Source organism: Gastrolobium bilobum, unplaced genomic scaffold (assembly GCF_033153095.1).
Source record: "Gastrolobium bilobum isolate Gb01-03AN ecotype WA unplaced genomic scaffold, APGP_CSIRO_Gbil_v1 utg8690, whole genome shotgun sequence".
Lineage (NCBI taxonomy): Eukaryota > Viridiplantae > Streptophyta > Magnoliopsida > Fabales > Fabaceae > Gastrolobium > Gastrolobium bilobum.
In genome coordinates this window covers 53975-73558 of record NW_026896141.1, presented here as the reverse complement: position 1 = coordinate 73558, position 19584 = coordinate 53975, and the positions used below count along the sequence as shown (strand labels likewise).

Sequence of the window (19584 nt, the reverse complement as noted above, 5' to 3'; positions counted from 1 at the left end):
TTCCGCGCCAAGTTGCGGAAAGACCTGACCGTGTGTTTTGAAGGGAAATTTTGGAACAACGCGTGAGAGGAATATAAAAAGTATGCTGAACAGCGAGAGGAGGAGAAAAATCGATCAAGAGTACGACAGAGAGAAAAACAAGGATTCAAGTTAGAGGAGTACGTCAAGGGAGCAATTCATCGTTCTTGGTGTATGATAGTAACTTTATTTTCTTTTCTCTTTTATATTTGAATTGTCAGACATGAATATGTTTGGCTAGTCTTTTATTCTTGTGGTAAGGGTCACAACCCTTGATGTGAACCCCTTGTAGTTTGAATAATTTTTATATTTGTTTATTCCAATTTTCCTTTGCTCTTCATCTTTTAATTCTTCTAGAATTGATCACTCTATCGGGATTGCGAGGGTTAGAGTTTTCAATAGAGATATTGGGATTCTAATTCCAGACAAAAAGGAAAGTAATTGTTCATGTATGCACTAGGGATAAGCTACATGAACCGCAAACGTTAAGGATTCATTGATTCAAAAGTTTAACCTAAAAAAGGATTTCTAAGGGATTAGGATTCTAATAGGATTAATAAAGTTAAGATCACTAAGGAATTAGGGCTTAACTAATCAATTAAAAGATGGTGAATTGTTTGATCAATGTTTAAATTAAATGTAAACGTTAATTCAGATTGCAAGGTGGGGATCATAAAGGTGTTGGCGTCACTTTACCACAATACTCTCTTAAATATTTTCTCAATCTTAATCTGTTATTCTCGAGATTTCTAAAGAATTCTTGAATTAATTACACTGTTTTAAATTGTTCTAAATTTTCACAACTTACAATTGTTCTCAAACCAATTTTATTAATCCAACAAGAGAGGAATAGTTATAATAATTTCGGTGCCTACTCATCATTTTATTACTTGGAACGATCGGTACACTTGCCAATTTTTCGCAATAGGGTCCCACCTCTTTGTGAGATTGAAGTGACATAAATTGTGTCATTTAAATTAAAAGAACAAACACTTTTCCCAATTGAAAATATAAAATGTCCAGCAAGATATCTAATGTCATTAATACGTTTAAATAAAAAAGGCTAGTAATATTTATCTTGATAAAGTTTAAAATGACATTTCCTTATGGTATAAATGATGAATAACACGAATCATTATTTTGAAAACTTAGTCGGTGGTTCATTATATGCATGGTTGTTAAGATCGCGTTCAAAATTGTAACAATGTGCGATCTTACGATTTTTTTCAATCAAACGAGTTCGATGACAATTGGGATCATTTTCTTCTCAGATCGTTTCCAATCGACGTTCAAACAAGTAACATCAGTGAAATCAGGCGATTCCACCATTTCAGCGATTCAATAAAAGAAGAAGAGAGAGACCGAAGACGAAGCTCGAATGCGCACTGGATCGATGGATGTGCTCCATGGGAAGAAATCCTCTCAACGGAGGTCGATTTCGTGCACAAGAGTCTCAACGAAGGTGAAGGGGTTCCTCTGCATACTCCGGAAGCCATTGAAGCTTTCAAGATGCTGAACCATAAGTACCTGAAGAAGAAGATGGAGGAGATGAGAACCGAGGATGATTACTACCTCAAGCAGATCGAGATCAAGGGTTACATTCCTGAACTGCTGGTGTTGTGGTTGATTCCGCTGCGGGTTTGGCCATCATGAGGGTGGGAGGTGAATCAGAAGATGACTCTCTCATCTCTTCTTCTCCTGCATGTGCGCTTCTGGCAGTGGTGAACAGTGATGATAAGAAAATAAATTGGTAATCACGCCTCATATGTGTGAGTTGCAGCCTAATTTGTACTTTATCGAAATTTTTATTGTGCTACGGTCGCACCATTCTTTGGGTGCGACCCACCAATTAAAATAGGAGAGAGAGAGAGGATGTAAATTGTACGGATTAGAAGTTAAAAAAATTAAATAATCCAAATGTCAAAAACTGAATGGAAGACTTACATGCGTCGGTTGCATTGAAAAAGCGCTCGTACTTTATTTGCAAGTTGGAAGTTCATACACACCTAATACCATGTCACTATTATATCCTAATTTATAATTAATGTGCAAGTTGCCGTGCAATCGACAATTTTGTCCAGCTCATGGAATAAAGAATGACATAGTGTACGTGACATATAATTAAAAAGAATATTGATTTAAGTTTAACTATAGAATAATAGTATATTAAAAGTAAAAAAATTGTAGAAGTGGAAGAATATTATTATTATTTTTACTTAACCAGTAAAATAATAAATTATCAATTAAGGGTTATGTGATAAATTATTTTTTAGTTTAAATAGAAAAGCTTAATATAATGTCATTATATGATAAATATTTAATCATTTATGTAATTTTAATATTGTATATGCACAATAATAATTTTACGATCCGTGTCGATATTACGATTTACGATTTTTTTTTATCCTCTTCCATCTTAAATAAGATCTCAATCTTAACAACATTGAGTATATGGTATATTATATTGAATATTTGCCGTCGAAGAAAATTATAATGTTGGATTATTAGGTAAGTGGAGAAAGGACAAACAACACCGTGAGAGGCCCAGAAACCAAATGAGAAGATGCAGAGTGTTGCATGTGGAACCCACATCGACGACTTCCCTTGTTGGAACCGTTGAATACGCATCTCTCATCACATTCAACACTCATGAGTACGACTCTCGTCTCTTACATTCACCAAAATACCAAGTGAGTTTCCGTTCATTCTCTCCGAACACTGAGAAACCGTTCTTCAACTGCCTTTGCGGTGAGTTTTCGAGATTAATAAGATTCGTTTTCATATCACAGATACTTACTCCCTCGGAGATCCTTTTTCCTGCGACTGTTTTGGACCATAGATTCCAATAGCTTCCAGTTCTTCCATGGATTCCAGAAAATTCCAAAGCAGCAAGTCATCTCAGCGGATCTGTAAATACGATGTGTTTATCAGTTTCAGAGGTACTGATACACGCAACTCTTTTGTTGATCATCTTTTCGCTCATCTCTCCAGAAAAGGTCTTTTTGCCTTCAAGGATGACAAACGGCTCGATAAAGGAGAACCCATTTCAGCACAGCTTTTACAAGCAATTCATGATTCACGAGTTTCTATCGTTGTCTTCTCCCCTGATTATGCTTCTTCGACATGGTGTTTGGATGAAATGGCTTCTATAAACGAATGCCGTAAAAATTTGCAACAAACTGTTTTCCCAATTTTCTATGAAGTGGATCCATCTCATGTACGAAATCATCAGAAGGGGGTATATAAGGATGCCTTTCTTTTACACACTACGAGATTTGAACAAGATCAAGTCAAGGTTAATCGATGGGAAAGAGCTATGAAGGATCTGGCAGGATTAGCTGGTTGGGATGTCAGAAATAAGTGAGTACTATGCTCATTTTGTTTTATTTTTTAAGATAGGTTTCTGGTTAACAACAAATTCATATCCATTAATATATTATCGTAAAATGAATTTCTACCTTTTTTTTTCTCCTTATTTTTTTAGGTGATAATTTAATGATTTTATTTTATTTTTCTCTCTCTTTCAGGCCAGAGTCCAAAGAGATTGAAAATATTGTTCACAAGGTAATAAGTATATTGGGTCATAAATTCTCAGGATTTGTCGTTGATGAAGTTATTGGGATGCAACCTCGTGTAGCAACATTAGAAAGCATATTAGAATTAAGCTCACCGGAGGATAAATTTAGAGTTTTGGGAATTTGGGGAATGAGCGGAATAGGAAAAACAACTCTTGCTAGTGCTTTGTATGATAGAATCTCTTATCAGTTTGACGCTTGCTGTTTTATTGGGGACGTAAGCAAAATTTATGGAGATGGTGGTGCTGTTGCCGTGCAGAAACAAATTCTTCGTCAAACTCTAAAAGAAGAAGATGTAGACAAATGCAGTCCTCTTGAAATATCCGGAATCATAACATATAGGTTTCACAAGATAAAGGTCCTTGTAGTTCTTGACAATGTTGATGAATCAAAGCAATTACGGGAATTATCTATAAATCCTAAATTGCTTCGTGCAGGAAGTAGAATGATTGTAACCACTAGAGATGAGCATATTCTTAAGGCGTATGGAACAGATATAGTTTATGAGGCTCAACTGATGAAAGATAATGACGCTCGTCAACTTTTATGCAGAAAAGCCTTCAAAAGTGATGATTCAAGCAGCAATTTTGTTGAGCTGATCCCTGAGATACTAAAATATGCTAAAGGCCTTCCATTAGTAATTAGTGTATTGGGTTCTTTTTTGTGTACCCGAGATGCTCCCCAATGGATAGACGCCTTGGATAGATTGAAGAAGAATCCAGACAAAGATATTATGGATGTGCTTCGTTTAAGTTTTGATGGACTCCAAGATGATGAGAAAGAAATATTTCTGCACATTGCTTGTTTCTTTAAAGGGGAGAGAGTGGATTATGTAAAGCGAGTTCTAGATGCTTGTGGATTGTACCCTGGCATTGGAATACAACGTTTGATTGAGACATCACTCATAATCATTAAAAATCAGAAAATTCATATGCATGAAATGTTGCAAGAATTGGGGAAGCATATTGTTCGGCAACAATTTCCCCAAGAACCAGGATTGTGGAGTAGATTGTGGCTTTACCTGGATTTCTATTATGTCTTGATGACAAAAACGGTAACAACTCATCTTTCTGAATTTGAATTCCTTGATCTTCCTTTTCTTTCTTCGTTAGAAAGTTTTAATATTTTAATTATTTAATAAGGGTTATATTTATTTCATTTAATATGAGATAAATCAAATTTCTGCACACACATAATAAGGGTTATATTTTTTTTCTTTCCAATTATTTGTGAGTCTCTCTCATGATTTTATTACACTAAGGGCATGTTTGGTGCATAGTATTAGATAAGGCCTGATAGACTGATAGTATAAGACCTGATTGTATAAGACTTGATTAAATTTTAATACTATCTAGCATTTGGCATGGTATGGTATTGTATAAGATAATATCCTTCAATATTTTAAAAATTAATATATTAAAAACCATTATTTTAATATATTAATATTGAAATGATATATTAATTCTTGAGAATTGTACTTGTCAGCAATATTAATACATCAGCCCCTTATCAGGCCTAATCACACCCTCTTAGGCCTGATTAAGTTATACATTATTTTGATGTATTAAGGGGTTCTGCTGTATAAGCTTATACTATACGATGATCACATTTAACAATTGAAAATATCATAACGTATAGTATAAGCTTATACTATCGAGCCTTATACATCACACCAAACATAAGATAATCCATCTCCAACAACATAAGAAAAATATTTCTTATTTAATAAACATATATAGTCAAGGTTTTATTCCTATCAAAAAATAAGTTCAGTTAATTCAAGTGAGTTCATTTTTTCCATTTTTTAAAACATGTTTGTTCTTAGGGAAAAGTGTGTATAATTTTAAAGGAGGTAAAATTATGTCATTTTAAGAGAGAAAAAGATAGATAAAGTAGGAGAGAGAGTTGACAAAAAAAAATAAAGGTGTGGGTCCCGCCTCTTTGTGAGAGTGAAAGGATGTAAGTTGTGTAATTTTAAATGATAGACACTTTTCCTTTGTTCTTATATTTTTTAGGGAACAGACGAGGTTAAAGCTATAGTTCTAGATCAAAAAGATGCCCAAAGCCCTCTGACGATTGCTAGTGCGGAAGGATTGTCGAAGATGACAAGTCTTAGATTGCTCATATTAAATCATATGAAAATTTCAGGAGACCTCAATTTTCTTTCTAACAGCCTGCAATACCTTATGTGGCGCGGTTACCCTTTCACTTCTTTGCCATCCAATTTTGAACCCTATCGTCTTGTTGAATTGAATTTGCGTAATAGCAGCATCCATCGACTGTGGGACGGCCGCAAGGTACTTTAATGTTTTTCCTTTTCATTTTCTTATTGCTTTAAAAAAATAATGGGAACAACAATTATATATCTCAATTATTTTTCAAAAGAAGTGGCACAATAATTGGATTTTTTTAATTCTATAATGACATAATAATTTTAAAAATTGTAAATGAATATAATTTTACTTAAGATTTATAATTTACTTAAAAATCTTAATATGTTTAAAAGGCTTAAAAATAAACAAAAATGTATTAATGGTCTACTTTTTTGTTTATTTCAAAATAAATTGTATGCTCAATTATTTCTTGAAAGAAGTAGCATATATTATAAAGATTTAAATTTAAACACAATTTTTTTTTTTTTAATTTTATGCTGCCTTAATATTTTGAAATTAAAGATCCAAATAAAAATTATTATGTTTAAATTTTTTGATAGAGCTCTTTAAAAATGAAAAATGTCTGTGAGAGGTGAATTTGTTTTCAAAATAATTTTTTCTTATTTTTAAATTATACTAAATCATAATTTACCTTCTCACTTTCGTTCTCGTTTTTTATAAATAAAACTTTTGACTCCAATTCTAATAACATGCCAAAGTAAATCAATGAATGGAATTCAAGTTTTGATACAACATGCTAATTAGTATTTTCTAATTCTTTTTTCATAGGATCTTCCGATTCTTCCCTTTTTAAAAAGGATAGATTTAAGCAATTCTAAAAATCTTATGGAAACTCCAGTCTTTGATGGGATTCCAGAACTCGAGCGGTTAGATCTCACAGGATGTACAAACCTACACCATGTCGATTCATCAATTGGAATTTTGAGTAAACTTGCTTTCTTGAGTTTGCAAAACTGTAGCAATCTGGTTGGCCTTGATTTTGGCAGTTCCTCTAATTTAAGTTCTATGAGAATTATGGAGCTCTCTGGTTGCACAAAACTTGAAAACATGCCAGATTTTACTGGGGCATCGAATCTTGAGTACCTTGATATTGATCAATGTTCTAGTTTATCTGCTGTTCATGAATCAATTGGAACTCGTACAAAGCTTAGATTCTTGAGTTGTAGAGACTGCACAAGTCTTGTGAGTATACCCTCTAAGGTTTACACCATCGAATCTCTTAAAACTCTTGATTGTCGTGGCTGCTTAATACTTAGAGAATTTCCCCGGGGATGGTTTTTTTATTTTTCTGTGTTCTTTCCAGCTTTGATTCTTCTAGATTTAGGCTTTTGCAATCTAAGTGAAGTACCTGAGGGTATTGGAGAGTTGAAGTGTTTAGAAAGACTAAATCTAGAGGGAAACAACTTTGTTTCATTACCTTCTACTATCGCGGGGCTTGAAAGGCTAGCATATTTAAACTTGGCGCATTGCCATGAGCTTCAATTTTTACTGGGGCTTCCAGTTCCGTGGGGAAGTGATTCATCAGTGGGAAGCTATTTTAAAACGGAATCCGGATCTCGTGATCATAGGTCTGGATTATATATTTTTGATTGCCCCAAGCTGGATGTCGATGAGTGGTTGTTTAACTCTGCAATTGAGTGGCTTCGATGTCTAATTAAGGTGCGTATTGTAAGGAACTAAATGAACCAATTCAACCCAAAATCTTAAGGTGTTGAATGAAGACTCTTTTAATGGTTTATATTATTCTCTGACAGTATCTTTCTTTAGCTCTAATATTCCTACGTGGTTTTTTTTTTGGTACAAGGAACCCCGACACTTCCGGTGTGGCTTTGACATTGTTATTCCTTGGGATTGGAAAATTATTGATTCTTCCTCAAATCAAATTCTTCCTGAGTGGTTCGGACATCAATTTAATGAGGCTTCAGTAAAAAGGATAGAAGATTTTGATGTGAATGACAACTGGAATGGTTTTGCCTTTTGTGTAGCATTTGAGGTAAACAATCATAACGCGATCGCTGGTTCACCAGATTCTTCCTCCTTGTCACGACCACATCATTTTTATCTTTCTTTTGAAAGTGAATTCACGGAAGAATGCTTCGATATGCCACTCAGTTTGGAATTGAACAAGATTGATGGCTCAAAATATCTTTGGATAATCTATATCTCTCGAGAGCATTGCCATTTTGTAAAAACAGGAGCGCGTATCACATTTAAAGCCCGCCCAGGTCTGATGATGAAACAATGGGGATTACGCATGGTAGTCACGAAATATTTGTTTGAACAAGAACTCCATTTTGTCATTAATAATGTAGAAGAAAGCAGCTTGTGCCCTGAAATCCAGCTTCCCTACAATTGGTTGGTTACTGAGGAAGAGGAAGTCGAGAATCATGTAGCAAAGGAGAAAGAAAATAAATTTTCTAATCTGGGCCTTTAGAAATGCCGACCAGCGAAAGAACACAATATTTTCCCCGAGGCATGAGGTAATTATCTTTCTCAAACATTAACACATTATTAATTAATAATTAATTACCATGATTAATTAATAAAATTAAAAATATATCAATACTTTTTTTTTTTTTTTTGGTAATCTGTAAGGCTAGAGACAGTCCCACAGAAACTAAATTAAATTAACTTTGCGAAAAGAACAAACATGAAAAAAGTCTGCTAGATACAATAACCAAATACCAGGGGGAGGAGAATGGAAAACACATAGATTATTTTCCATTGGATGATCCAGTGGGAGTTTAGATAACCAATCTGCGCAACCATTGCTTTCTCTGTAGGTACGAGTAAGATGAACCTCCCAATCTTTCGCTAACCATGCTCGAATGCGAGTCACTAATCGCGGCTCTCGAGCTGCTCCTCCATCTTTGGTGAGCAAAGTGATAACAGATTTTGAATCACTTTCTAAAATAATATTCATCCAACCTCCTTCCCAAGCCAGTTGTAAACCTTTAAGAACGCCCCAAAGTTCAGCTGTAAATGCTGAACATTGACCAATATGGTATGCAAATCCATGGAGCCAATTATCTGATGCATCCCTAAGCACTCCACCACAAGCAGCTCCACTATATGGTCTCCTAGATGCCCCATCTGTGTTGATTTTTATCCAACCCACGTATGGAGGATTCCAACCAACCGAAATGAATGTAAGAGCCCTTGTAGTCTTGTAGCCTTGTTTCATTTTCCAGCAATCAAAGAATTCTCAAACCTTAAGCTTAATTGTTTGGGCTTTGTAGGCATGCTCATCTGTCTCATTACCGTGAACAATTGAATTTCTCCAAGTCCAAGCCATCCACACCGCCACTGCAAAAATTAAGGCCCATAGAGCATTGAATCTCGCATAGGATTCTTTTTTCAAATTTTCCAGCAACCATCTATCAAGATCATGGTTAAAAAATTCAGGAATCAGATCTGAGTTCACCAGATCCAACCATACCTTCTTCATGTTGCTGCAATCTCTAACCATGTGAAGGATAGTTTCATCTTCCACATTGCATAAAGGGCACGTAGCAGGGGCTAACCTTAAATTCGCTAACTAGCTTCTAGTTGGTAAACGATGATGGGCCACTTTCCAAAGAAACAAACTAATCCGATTAGGTCCTTTAATATTCCAAATGTGATGCCAAATCTCTCGTTCCTCCAAGATGATCTCATCATGTTCCCTTAGAGAAAAATATATTTGTTTGACTGTGCTCCCATTTGATCCCCCAAGGTTCCAACAGATTTTATCTATCCCATTAGATGCATGAGGAGGAAGAAAACTTCTAATAACCTGAATAACCTCCTCTGATAGGAATTGTTGCATGACATCCGTATTCCACTCTCCATTTAGACTCACATAATCCATAACATTTTTATGGTTTCTGTCTGTGGGATAGGAGTTATAGCTTTGCTGGCCAGATTTTGATCATGCTCTAACCACTTGTCTTCCCAAAATTTAACAGAAGAACCATCCCCAACATCCCAAATTAATCTGGGTTTGAGTTTGTGCCAAACATCACACATAGCCTTCCAAAGTCTTGAGCAACCACGTTTCGACATAAACTCCTCCTGACCATTAATAAGACTGCTGTATTTTGTTTGTAGAACCTTAACCCAAAGATCATCTGGCCTATTTAAAAAGGACCAAATCAGCTTTCCCATGAATGTTTCATTCATTTTTGATAACTTCCTCAGGCCCAACCCTCCAACACTCTTTTGTCTAGTAACTTTATCCCAGGCAATGAGATGCAACTTTCTTTTTCCCTCTAAATCTCTCCAAATGAATCCTCTTTGAAGCTGCTCTAACTCTTCACAAACAGATTTTGGGATCATAGTACTCTGCATATGAAAGAAAGGCATCGTAGATAAAACTGACTGAGATAAAATTACTCTACCCACTTGAGAAAGGGATTGCCTATGCCATGCAGACAACCTTTCTTTAACTTTATCAATAATTCCAGAGAATAGATTCTTTGTCACACGACCTTGTTGAATCATCGCCCCAAGATATCTCCCCACATTTGTTACTCACTTAAAACCACTAATATCAATGATTTTGTTAGCTATGTTATTCGGAGTATTCTTCGAAAAGAACACAGTGGTTTTTTGCTCACTCACCTTTTCACCAGAAATTTCCCCTAACAGACCAAGACATTGGAGAAGAACTTGAATCTGATCCTCATTTGCTTCTAAGAAAAGCATCAGGTCATCCGCAAAGAGTAAATGTGAGATTGAGGGCCCATTTTTTGCTGCCCAGATAGGCTTCCACTAACCTCCGCTTACAGCAATGCGAATATATGAGAGAGCTTTTCCATGGCTAGAACAAAAAGATAAGGTGACAAGGGATGACCTTGCCTAACACCCCTACTCGGTTGGAATTCCTCAGTTACTTTCCCATTCCAAATCACTGTAGTCTTGGATGATGTTACTGCTGCCATTGCTAGTTCAAGAATTGTATTCGGAATCTGGATTTCTTCCATAACATTACGAATGAAATTCCAATTTAACCGGTAGTATGCTTTTTCTAGATCCACTTTGATAGCCATGAAACACTTTCTACCCCGCATTTTTCTCATTGAGTGAACTAATTCTTGAATCACAATTATATTATCTTGAATATGACGATTGGGAACAAAGCTTGTTTGAGCAGGAGAGACCACTTTTTCCATGATAGGCTTCAGACGATTCACTATGAGCTTACTAATAATTTTATAAATAACCGGGCAGAGTGAGATAGGGCGAAACTGGCTGATATGCACAGGAGATTGAACTTTCGGGATCAGCACTAGAAGAGTGGAGTTCACATATGCCAATAATTCAGGATATCTCCAAACCTGATTCACCAATGTACAAACCTTAGACTTGATCAGCTGCCAATTTTTTTGGTAAAAGATAGTTGGAAAACCATCAGATCCAGGAGCTTTGAGTGCACCCATCTTAAAAATGGTTTGTTTAATTTCTAGCTCGCTGGGGGATCTTCGAAGGCCCTCATGATCTTCACAGGAAAGAACTGGCCATAAATTACCAGACGTAATCCACCTTTTTTTTTCGATATCATCTGTGAAAAGATTCTTAAAAAAATTACAAGCTAAAAATTGGAGATCATTAGGATTTGACACCTAAACATTAGCATCATTTTTAAGTTTGGAGATTTTATTCACATTTCTTCTCAACACTGTGCTCAGATGATAAAAATTAGTATTTCTATTCCCATCATTCACCCACTTTTGTCTTGATTTTTGATGCCAGAACAACTCTTATTCTCTTAGTACATTAGTCAGCATTTTTTGGAATTTCTCCTCCTCATATTTCAGATGATCTGTGTCAAATTGTTCACGTCTTTTTTGTATGCTAGCAATTTTCCTAATAATGCTGTTCTTCCTAGTTTTAATAATACCAAAGACCCTTCTATTCCAAATTCTGATTTCGGATACCAGCCTTTGAAGCATATAAGGAGGATCAAAATCCTGCTCCCACTTTGATTTAAGAAAGTCACTGAAATTGTGATGTTCTTGCCAAGCAGCGAAAAAACGAAACGGTCTCTTGCCTTTATCATTAACTTCCATAAATAATTTGATCAGTAAAGGGTTGTGATCTGATAGTAGACGAGGAAGAGAAACTACTCTAGCTTCATCAAACTTCGTTCTCCAGGACATATTAGCCACCACTCTGTCCAGCCGCTTGAAAATTCTTCCCATGCTTCCCCATTTTGGACCTTGCCATGTATAGAAAGATCCATCACAACCTAAATCTGCCACTTGACAATCATTGAGAATAGAAGCAAATTTTGCACATTTATTAGGGTCAGGTGCAACACCTCCTTTTTTCTCATGAATAAATGCTATCTCATTGAAGTCACCCCCAAGGATCCAAGGATCAGAGATAGATTCACTAATACTCTTGAGATCATTCCATAGCAGTTCGTGGGTACTTTGAAGGGGATTAGCATAAATCGCAGTAAAAATAAAGGAGTGTACATTTGGAAAACTGACCTTACAATGAATGAACGGAAAAGCTTGGGCAAGAAGCACTACATCTACCTTCCTTCTATTCCATAAGATCCAGATACCTCCCGAGAACCCGACGGCTTCCTCCATAAGATAACTGTCAAAACCAAGCTTCCGCTCCAGTTTTTTACACACCCCACTATGCGTACGAGGTTCAAGGAGGATTAAAATCTCCACATGATTCTTACTAACCATAGATTTTAAAGCACCACCTAATTCTCTTTTAGCAGCACCTCTTACATTCCAAACAAGAATATTCATTAATAACTAATGGACTTTGTTACAAGTTTAAAGGGAACCTGCTTCTTTTTCACAGCTACAGGGCTGTCTTTAATCTCTACCATATTGCAATCCATTTCCTGCCTAACACTATGCTTCTGTCCTCGCCTATATTGATCTGGTAGTTTACGACTAGGAGGAATCTCCACATCATTCACAAGTTGGTCATTCGGCTGACTTATCTCTTCCATTCCCTTTGAGACAATATTTTGGTTTGAAGGCAGCTCTATTAATTTATTAACCTCAGTTCCAAGAGAAGGTTGCTCGTCTACAGCCATTCCCTCCTTTGATTCCCACGATTCAGGACATAAAGCAGTAGGTTTTGACTTAGATTTGTCAGAAAGAGTTGCCACATTATCTACCTTCCCTTCCTTATTGTAGACATATGTATCCTTGATAGTGTCTCAAACCAACTGATACGCTGTGGCAGTTTCAATTAGTTTAGCTTTGTCTTTCTGGCCCCTTTTTTCTTTCTCATGCGACTTTATATTGAGCTCTATAGTCTGATCTAGAGGAGTCTCCCTCACAATCTCAACATTCTCCAAATTAATATTCCGTGGATCCATCATCTTCAACGCATCAAATTTATATACATTTGTCCCTAATCCTTTTTGATTCGGAGTAACTTTGTCTCTACTATTCTCCAATTTATGAACCTGCAGTCTCCTTGGACCTCTCTGCTTGGTAACAAGCATCCAAGGGCCATAATTGCCCTCTACATCCTGTGAATGACCAGTTTCACTCCCTTCTTCATGACCCAAACCAACTGGAGGAGCATTTTCCTTATTCTCTGATTCCTTTAAACTCATGCTTTTGGGATAGTTTTCAGCTTTATGTCCATATTGGCCACATGAAAAACACACAATATGTAGCCCTTCATACTATATCTTTTTCAGTCTTCCTTCAACTTTGTATTCCGATTGGAGAGGCTTACCCAAGTCTAACTCCACACAAATCCTAGCAAAACGGCCCCTTGCTAAGGATGTAGTAGCAACATCTAACTTGATGAATTTACCAATCCAATTCCCTATGCTCTTCAATAGACCTGTATTAACATATTCGATTGGGAACTGAGGAAGTCTAACCCATGCTATAACCCTATTAATTGCAGCTTGGAATGGCTGAAAGTCAGGCTCCCAAGATCGAATAACCAGATAATGGTCCATAATCACCCATGGTCCTGCTGTCAAGGCGTACTCCATATCTTTTTTCTCTGAAAATCTTACTAGGAAAAACCCATTATCTACATCAGTAATCAACAAACGCCCCTCCCTTGCCCACATGTTTTCCAATCGTTTCTTCATGAATGAGAGCGAAAGCTTTTTACCTAGCAATTTCACATACAATGCCTGATGCCAAGGACGCCACGCTTTTCGTTTGAACTCGTCAGATAGCAGGAAATTGGTCCTTCCATCTCCATCAACTACACATGTAACCTCTGGTTTCTCAATAGGATTTTCATTCACCAAATCTTCATGCGTGTCTTCATCCTCCGCCTGACATTGATCCTCCATGGGATTCCACTCCCCATTATGTCTCAAGACCATCTCCTTGTAAGACATCCTCTCATGCATCCACTCCTCATCTCTAGACTTCAGAGTTTGATCATAGCTGAACTCACCTTCCTCCCTCTTCTTCTTTCTAGTAGACCGTTGAAGGATGTCAGCTTCCTCCTTTGATGGCGCAAATTGTTCGGATTGATCGGACACTTCCATGGCGGCACAAACCCTAGCACCTACAGATTGTATTTTTATTGTAGAGAAATACTACAAAATATAAAGAATTTTCTTTTAGTTTGTTTCTTTAAAAAAAATAAAAAATAAAAAATATCAATACTTTATTATTATCAAAGTGCATCCAACTATGTTAAACCAAGTTTATCCAAGAATTTTCTTATTAATATGGGTTTAGGGTTTAGTTCAGTTCTGGGCAAAAAAATTAAATTTTTTTATTTTAATAAAAAATTACAAAAAATATAGCTGTTTTGAATCAATTTACGAATCTATTATACTTAGTCACCCCCAAAATTGGCATGACCATTCACGCCTCATTTAGGCGTGACCAACAACAGGAACACGCCTAGAAAATGTGTGACCAAGGTAGTTAAAATCGAGATTTTACGTAAAATCAGAAAGGGGATAATAAAAATCGTAAAACATAAAATCATAATGTAAAAAAATCGTAAAAATGTAAAAGCTTTAGGAATATTGGTAAAATCATTTTGATAAAAAAATCATAAAAGCATAAAATCGTAGTGATAAATCGAGATTTTAACAACCATGAGTGTGACTCATCTGGTGTTGACACGTGGTGCAAAAAAGTCAACAGGTTGACTATTAAACTTTGGAAGGCTATGACTTTTGACTCGGGTGTCCGAATCAGGTAAAAAAAATTTGTTCTACATAACTTTACGAGATCTACGCAATGACATCTCATTGAAGGGGATTTGGTTAAAAAAATTTCCAAATTTTTTTTGAATTTGCAATAATGGTGCCACCACAAGAGTATTTTATCTCCCAAAATTTTCCAAAAAAGGACAACATACGTTTATTTGACTTTTGACCCATTTGCCCCTTTTTAAAACAAAAATTAACATGTCTGTGTTTGATCGTTGACTGAATGATGTAATCGATTACATGAGCTCAAGTTTAACATAAAACTTCAGAAGGCCATAAATTTTGGCCTAGGAGTCCGAATCAAGTGATTTTTTAAGAGTAAATACCATTTTGGGTCCCTAACAAATTTCACAATGCCCTCTTTGGACCCTTGCAATAAAAAAGGCCACTCGTGGTCCCTGTAGTTTGAAAAAAGAAGCCATGTTAGTCCTTCTGTTAGTGGAGCTCAAATGGCGTCATTAACGTTGCTTACGTGTAACGTTAAGTGGCTGACTCATATTACACATAGGATAGAAAACGACGTCGTGCACCCTTCTGACTTTTTCTTCTTCTTCTTCTTCTCTGCAATACGAGTCCCTCCACAGTTGGTTGGTACACTAACAGAACACGCTAATCCCAGAAAGCTCAAAACTTAAACCCAACAACCTGTATAAATCGTCTCACAACATCAGTTGTCCCTTGGAACCATTTCTTCCCTGCCTCTCCAGGAGTTTGAGTAGCAGCCAAGACCTGTTTTAATGTAAATTGTGCACCTTAGATCAATAACATAGCTTCATTGATAAATTTCTTCAAACTGGTTTATAAACACCATTTCCTAGAAGGTAGTAAAACTCACTTCTACGAAATATTACCAATAACTTACCTCCACAAAACCATCTCCAAAGCTCACACCATTTCCAAAATTATGTGCGAGACAAGTGGCCATTGAGGGAGAGTGTTACACCATCTCCACAAAACCATCGCCAAAGTTCACGCCATTTCCACAAAGCCATCTCCAAAGTTCACGCCATTTCCAAATTATATCTCCAAAGTTCACTCTCATCTTTCTCGTCTAACTTATCATCATTCCATTTTCATTAAATGTTCGCTATACTGAGAGAATTTCTTTTCGGGTCTTTTAGTCTGTGTAGAAAATGCCACTTGAGCCATTTCATATTATACATGTGGCAATCTATTTCCAACTTACCCAATGCATGTCGTGCACATGTTAAACAAATTCCTTCTCACATTCACTGCATGGACGCCACCTACACCCTCATGATGACACCTTGCATCCCTTAGTTGATTTTCGGCCTGCACCTTGACCACACTTACCCATTTTCAAACACAATACTCTTCTCTCATTCCTCTACATGCTCTCAACCGAAGCTCACTATCCTATTTTCACATTATGAAATTTTCTTTCTCATTAGCCGAGACATATACCCTATCACCACCTCCATCAATTTTAAGATTTATTTTGTACACACAAGACTTCCCAATAATCTAATCCTGCAATGCTCTAGGATAGTCTTCCCTCCTCATGGCCAAAGCAAGCTAACTTCTTAGGTTATTTACAACCACCTCTTAACAACCTCACATGCAAGGTTGTCCCTCTTCTCTACTCCTAGTCGCTGGTCTTCAAAAGAAATAAGGAGATACGTAACTCTTGTTAGAAGTGTCTAGAAGGAAAAGCAAATATCATTACCAGGAAGCCATTTGGTTAACCATAAATTGAAAGGTAAGCCACATTTTATGAATATCCTTTCCATCTTCGAGTATGGCTGTTATGGGGGAGAGATTGTTGTGAAAAATCAAATTAATTCACATAACCTGTTGATATAAGTGAAACCTAGGAAGTAAACTTGATGAATTTGAGTTACTTATAGACTTTAATTCTGTTTTGGACTGATGTATTCAGGTTTTAAGTTGAACAATTTGATGATGATTATTACTAAAAATCAGAAAATAATTTTTCACAGTACCTGTGTACGGGTAATCATGAAAGTATGAGCAAAATCGCAATGCCTCTAACTAATAAATTAAAAACCTTCCTATTAGATGTTAAATAGGATGAGAGAAAAAACATTACTGCCAGAGGCCAACTTCAACCTTTTAAATGATATTCAGTGATTTTCTTTTGGTCTCTCACTCTTTTAAATTTTAGATTATTTATTATTATGACAGATCGTCATGCTTATGATCGTATGCAATTTTAATATTGGGAAACTTATTAGTTACATTGTCCACTTTTGTCTTCAACGGTCTGTAGAACGTGTCCGAATTGCATATGGGAAGAAATGTAAGCAACTCAGGAACCAGGATTTTCAAGGAGATGACTCCTCTTATGCAGATAAAACAAGAACTAGCTAGGCCTTAGAGATCATACATTGTAAATTATCTTTAAATTGTAAGATCCTACGACGGTTTCCAAGGAGCCATTGAAATTTTTGCAGGCGGTGTAAACCGACTCCATGATGAAAACAAACCGCCTTTAAGATTCATTTTTGTTGTAGTGCATGTATTGCAGAGAAGAAGAAGAAGAAGAAAAAAAGTCATAGGGTTACACGACGTTGTTTTTGATCCTATGTGGAATATGAGTCAGCCACTTAACGTTACACGTAAGCAACGTTAATGACGCCGTTTGAGCTCCACTAATAGAAGGACTAACGTTGCTTCTTTTTTAAAACTAAAGAGACCATGAGTGGCCTTTTTTATTGCAAGGGACCAAAGAGGGCACCGTAAAATTTGTTAGGGACCCAAAAGGGTATTTATTCTTTTTTTAATTCCACGTAAAATTTTGAGATCTACGCACTGGCAAATTCTCAGAGGATTATTTGTTAGTGTTGGAAAGTAAAAATTTAAATAACATCATTCACAAAGATAAAAATTACCAAATGGAGCACAAAAAAGCATTTTTTGGGAAAAAATTTTAGAAATAAAAAAATGCAACTGATTCAAACACCTAATTTAAAAGTTATAGCCTTCCGAAGTTTTTATGGTAAAATATCCCATATTTTGGAAGAAAAATTGACCAAATCCTCCTCAATGAGATGTTTTTGTGTAGATCTAGAAAAGTTATATGGAATAAAATTTTTTTATCTAATTCAGACACCCGAGTTAAAAATTATGGACTATCGAAGATTTATGGTCAAACTGTTGACCTTTTTGTGGCATGTGTCAAAACCAGATGAGTCACGTCTTTTCTACGCGTGTTCCAACTGTTGGTTCAGCCTAAATGAGACGTGAATGGTCACGCCTATTTTGGGTGTGATGGAGTGCAATAGATCCATAAATTGGATCAAAATAACTATATTTTTGTAATTTTTATTAAAATAATAATATTTTAATTCTTTTGCCTTCAGTTTTGCCAATAAAGAAATGAAATAGGGAATTACATTGCAGATTGAGTTTGTTTGTCTAAATACTCTGGAATGACTAAGAAGACATATCAGAGTTGACCACAGTGAAGCTTAATTGTACAATAATATGATTTTACTATAACTTCTATATTCTAATTATCTGGAAAGACAAAGGAGGTATAACAAAGTTTGATTGCAAAGTATCCTTCTGTGAGAACAAAGTAAACAAACATGCTTGTGGATGCATAAGCTCAAGCTGGAATATGCTTTGGCTAGTAGCCTATAACGTAAGTGATGCTTTTCTTTGTTTATGTTAGTGTGTGTTGTTTTCAAAACATTACTTTTTACATGTATATTGATGGGACGAAAGTCCATTCTCATCTAAGCTTATTTTAGTGATAAAAACTCATTAGTTCCATTATCTAACATCCAATTTTGCTGTTAAAATATGTTCCCAGCTCATGAGAACGAAAACATCAGAGAGGGAACATATGTTGATATAACCACTAATAAAGGAAGGAAAAAGGGGGAACAGATTGACTTATTTCTAAACCTGCTCCACTAACTCCTCCTCTGACCCTTTTGCTGGAAAAGTCTGAAAATAAGCTTCTAAGCAGAGAGAGTACAATAATCAAGCAGCAAGAAGCGTGTACAACAGAGAAGGAAGAATGCTCATTGGTATAAAGAAAGGAAAATCATGTGGGATTCAGAATAAAAAGGCAAAATTCAACCCTAAGCTCTCTATTCAAGCAACTTGCTTCCTCTGTCAGAGCAACAGTTCACCGCCTCTCCACACAATCACGGAACAGCTGAGGAAAAATCATAAGGCTGCCATAATCTCCCTCAGCATATAAATATGAAGGCCCAAGACGAAGAAAATGATCGAATTCCTGAAGAAGAGATAATATAATTCATAGTTTAAGTTTCTGTCTTATAACTTGTATAGTTTTAAGAATATCTAAGTGACAACAACCTTTTCGCCATTCTTCACCACCATTTAAGACTCCTCACGAGCAGATTTTCATATTTCTCCATTTTTTATTTTTTATTTATTGTAAGAACTGGTGTTTATTAATACATGTTTGTTATTTCTTTTCTCTTCTATTCGATATCTTCAACCTGAATCTCGAGTCTATGGGATTTCAGATTGAAATAACCATGTTTATGTTTTCAGCAATGGGCTAAGTTATTTTGGAATGAAAAAACTGTGAAGTTCTTAAAGAACTATGTTCAAAACTCTTGCACGGAACCTTTTGTATTTCTATGATTTAAGTAACTTTAATTCTTTGGGTATAAATAGAAATTGAACA

General features: G+C 35.9%; 2 protein-coding genes across 3 annotated transcripts; one reads left to right on the top strand and one right to left on the bottom strand.

The window, feature by feature from the left end:
* The first annotated feature begins 2702 nt into the window (after positions 1 to 2702).
* On the top strand, positions 2703 to 19334 carry LOC133298002 (disease resistance protein RUN1-like). Of its 2 annotated transcripts, none has more exons than XM_061497243.1 (6): positions 2703 to 3378; positions 3546 to 4647; positions 5609 to 5890; positions 6536 to 7426; positions 7572 to 8247; positions 18733 to 19334. In XM_061497243.1, exons 1-5 carry the CDS (start codon positions 2882 to 2884, stop codon positions 8199 to 8201), a joined length of 3402 nt encoding a protein of 1133 aa, XP_061353227.1. In that variant the 5' UTR covers positions 2703 to 2881; the 3' UTR covers positions 8202 to 8247; positions 18733 to 19334. The 2 variants fall into 2 exon arrangements, with proteins under 2 accessions (XP_061353227.1, XP_061353228.1); XM_061497244.1 differs by lacking the exon at positions 18733 to 19334 and adding an exon at positions 17185 to 17303.
* LOC133297998 (uncharacterized) lies at positions 11509 to 12519 on the bottom strand. Its single transcript, XM_061497239.1, has one exon. The coding sequence runs from the start codon at positions 12517 to 12519 to the stop codon at positions 11509 to 11511; it is 1011 nt and encodes a 336-aa protein (XP_061353223.1).
* Positions 19335 to 19584: the final 250 nt, after the last annotated feature.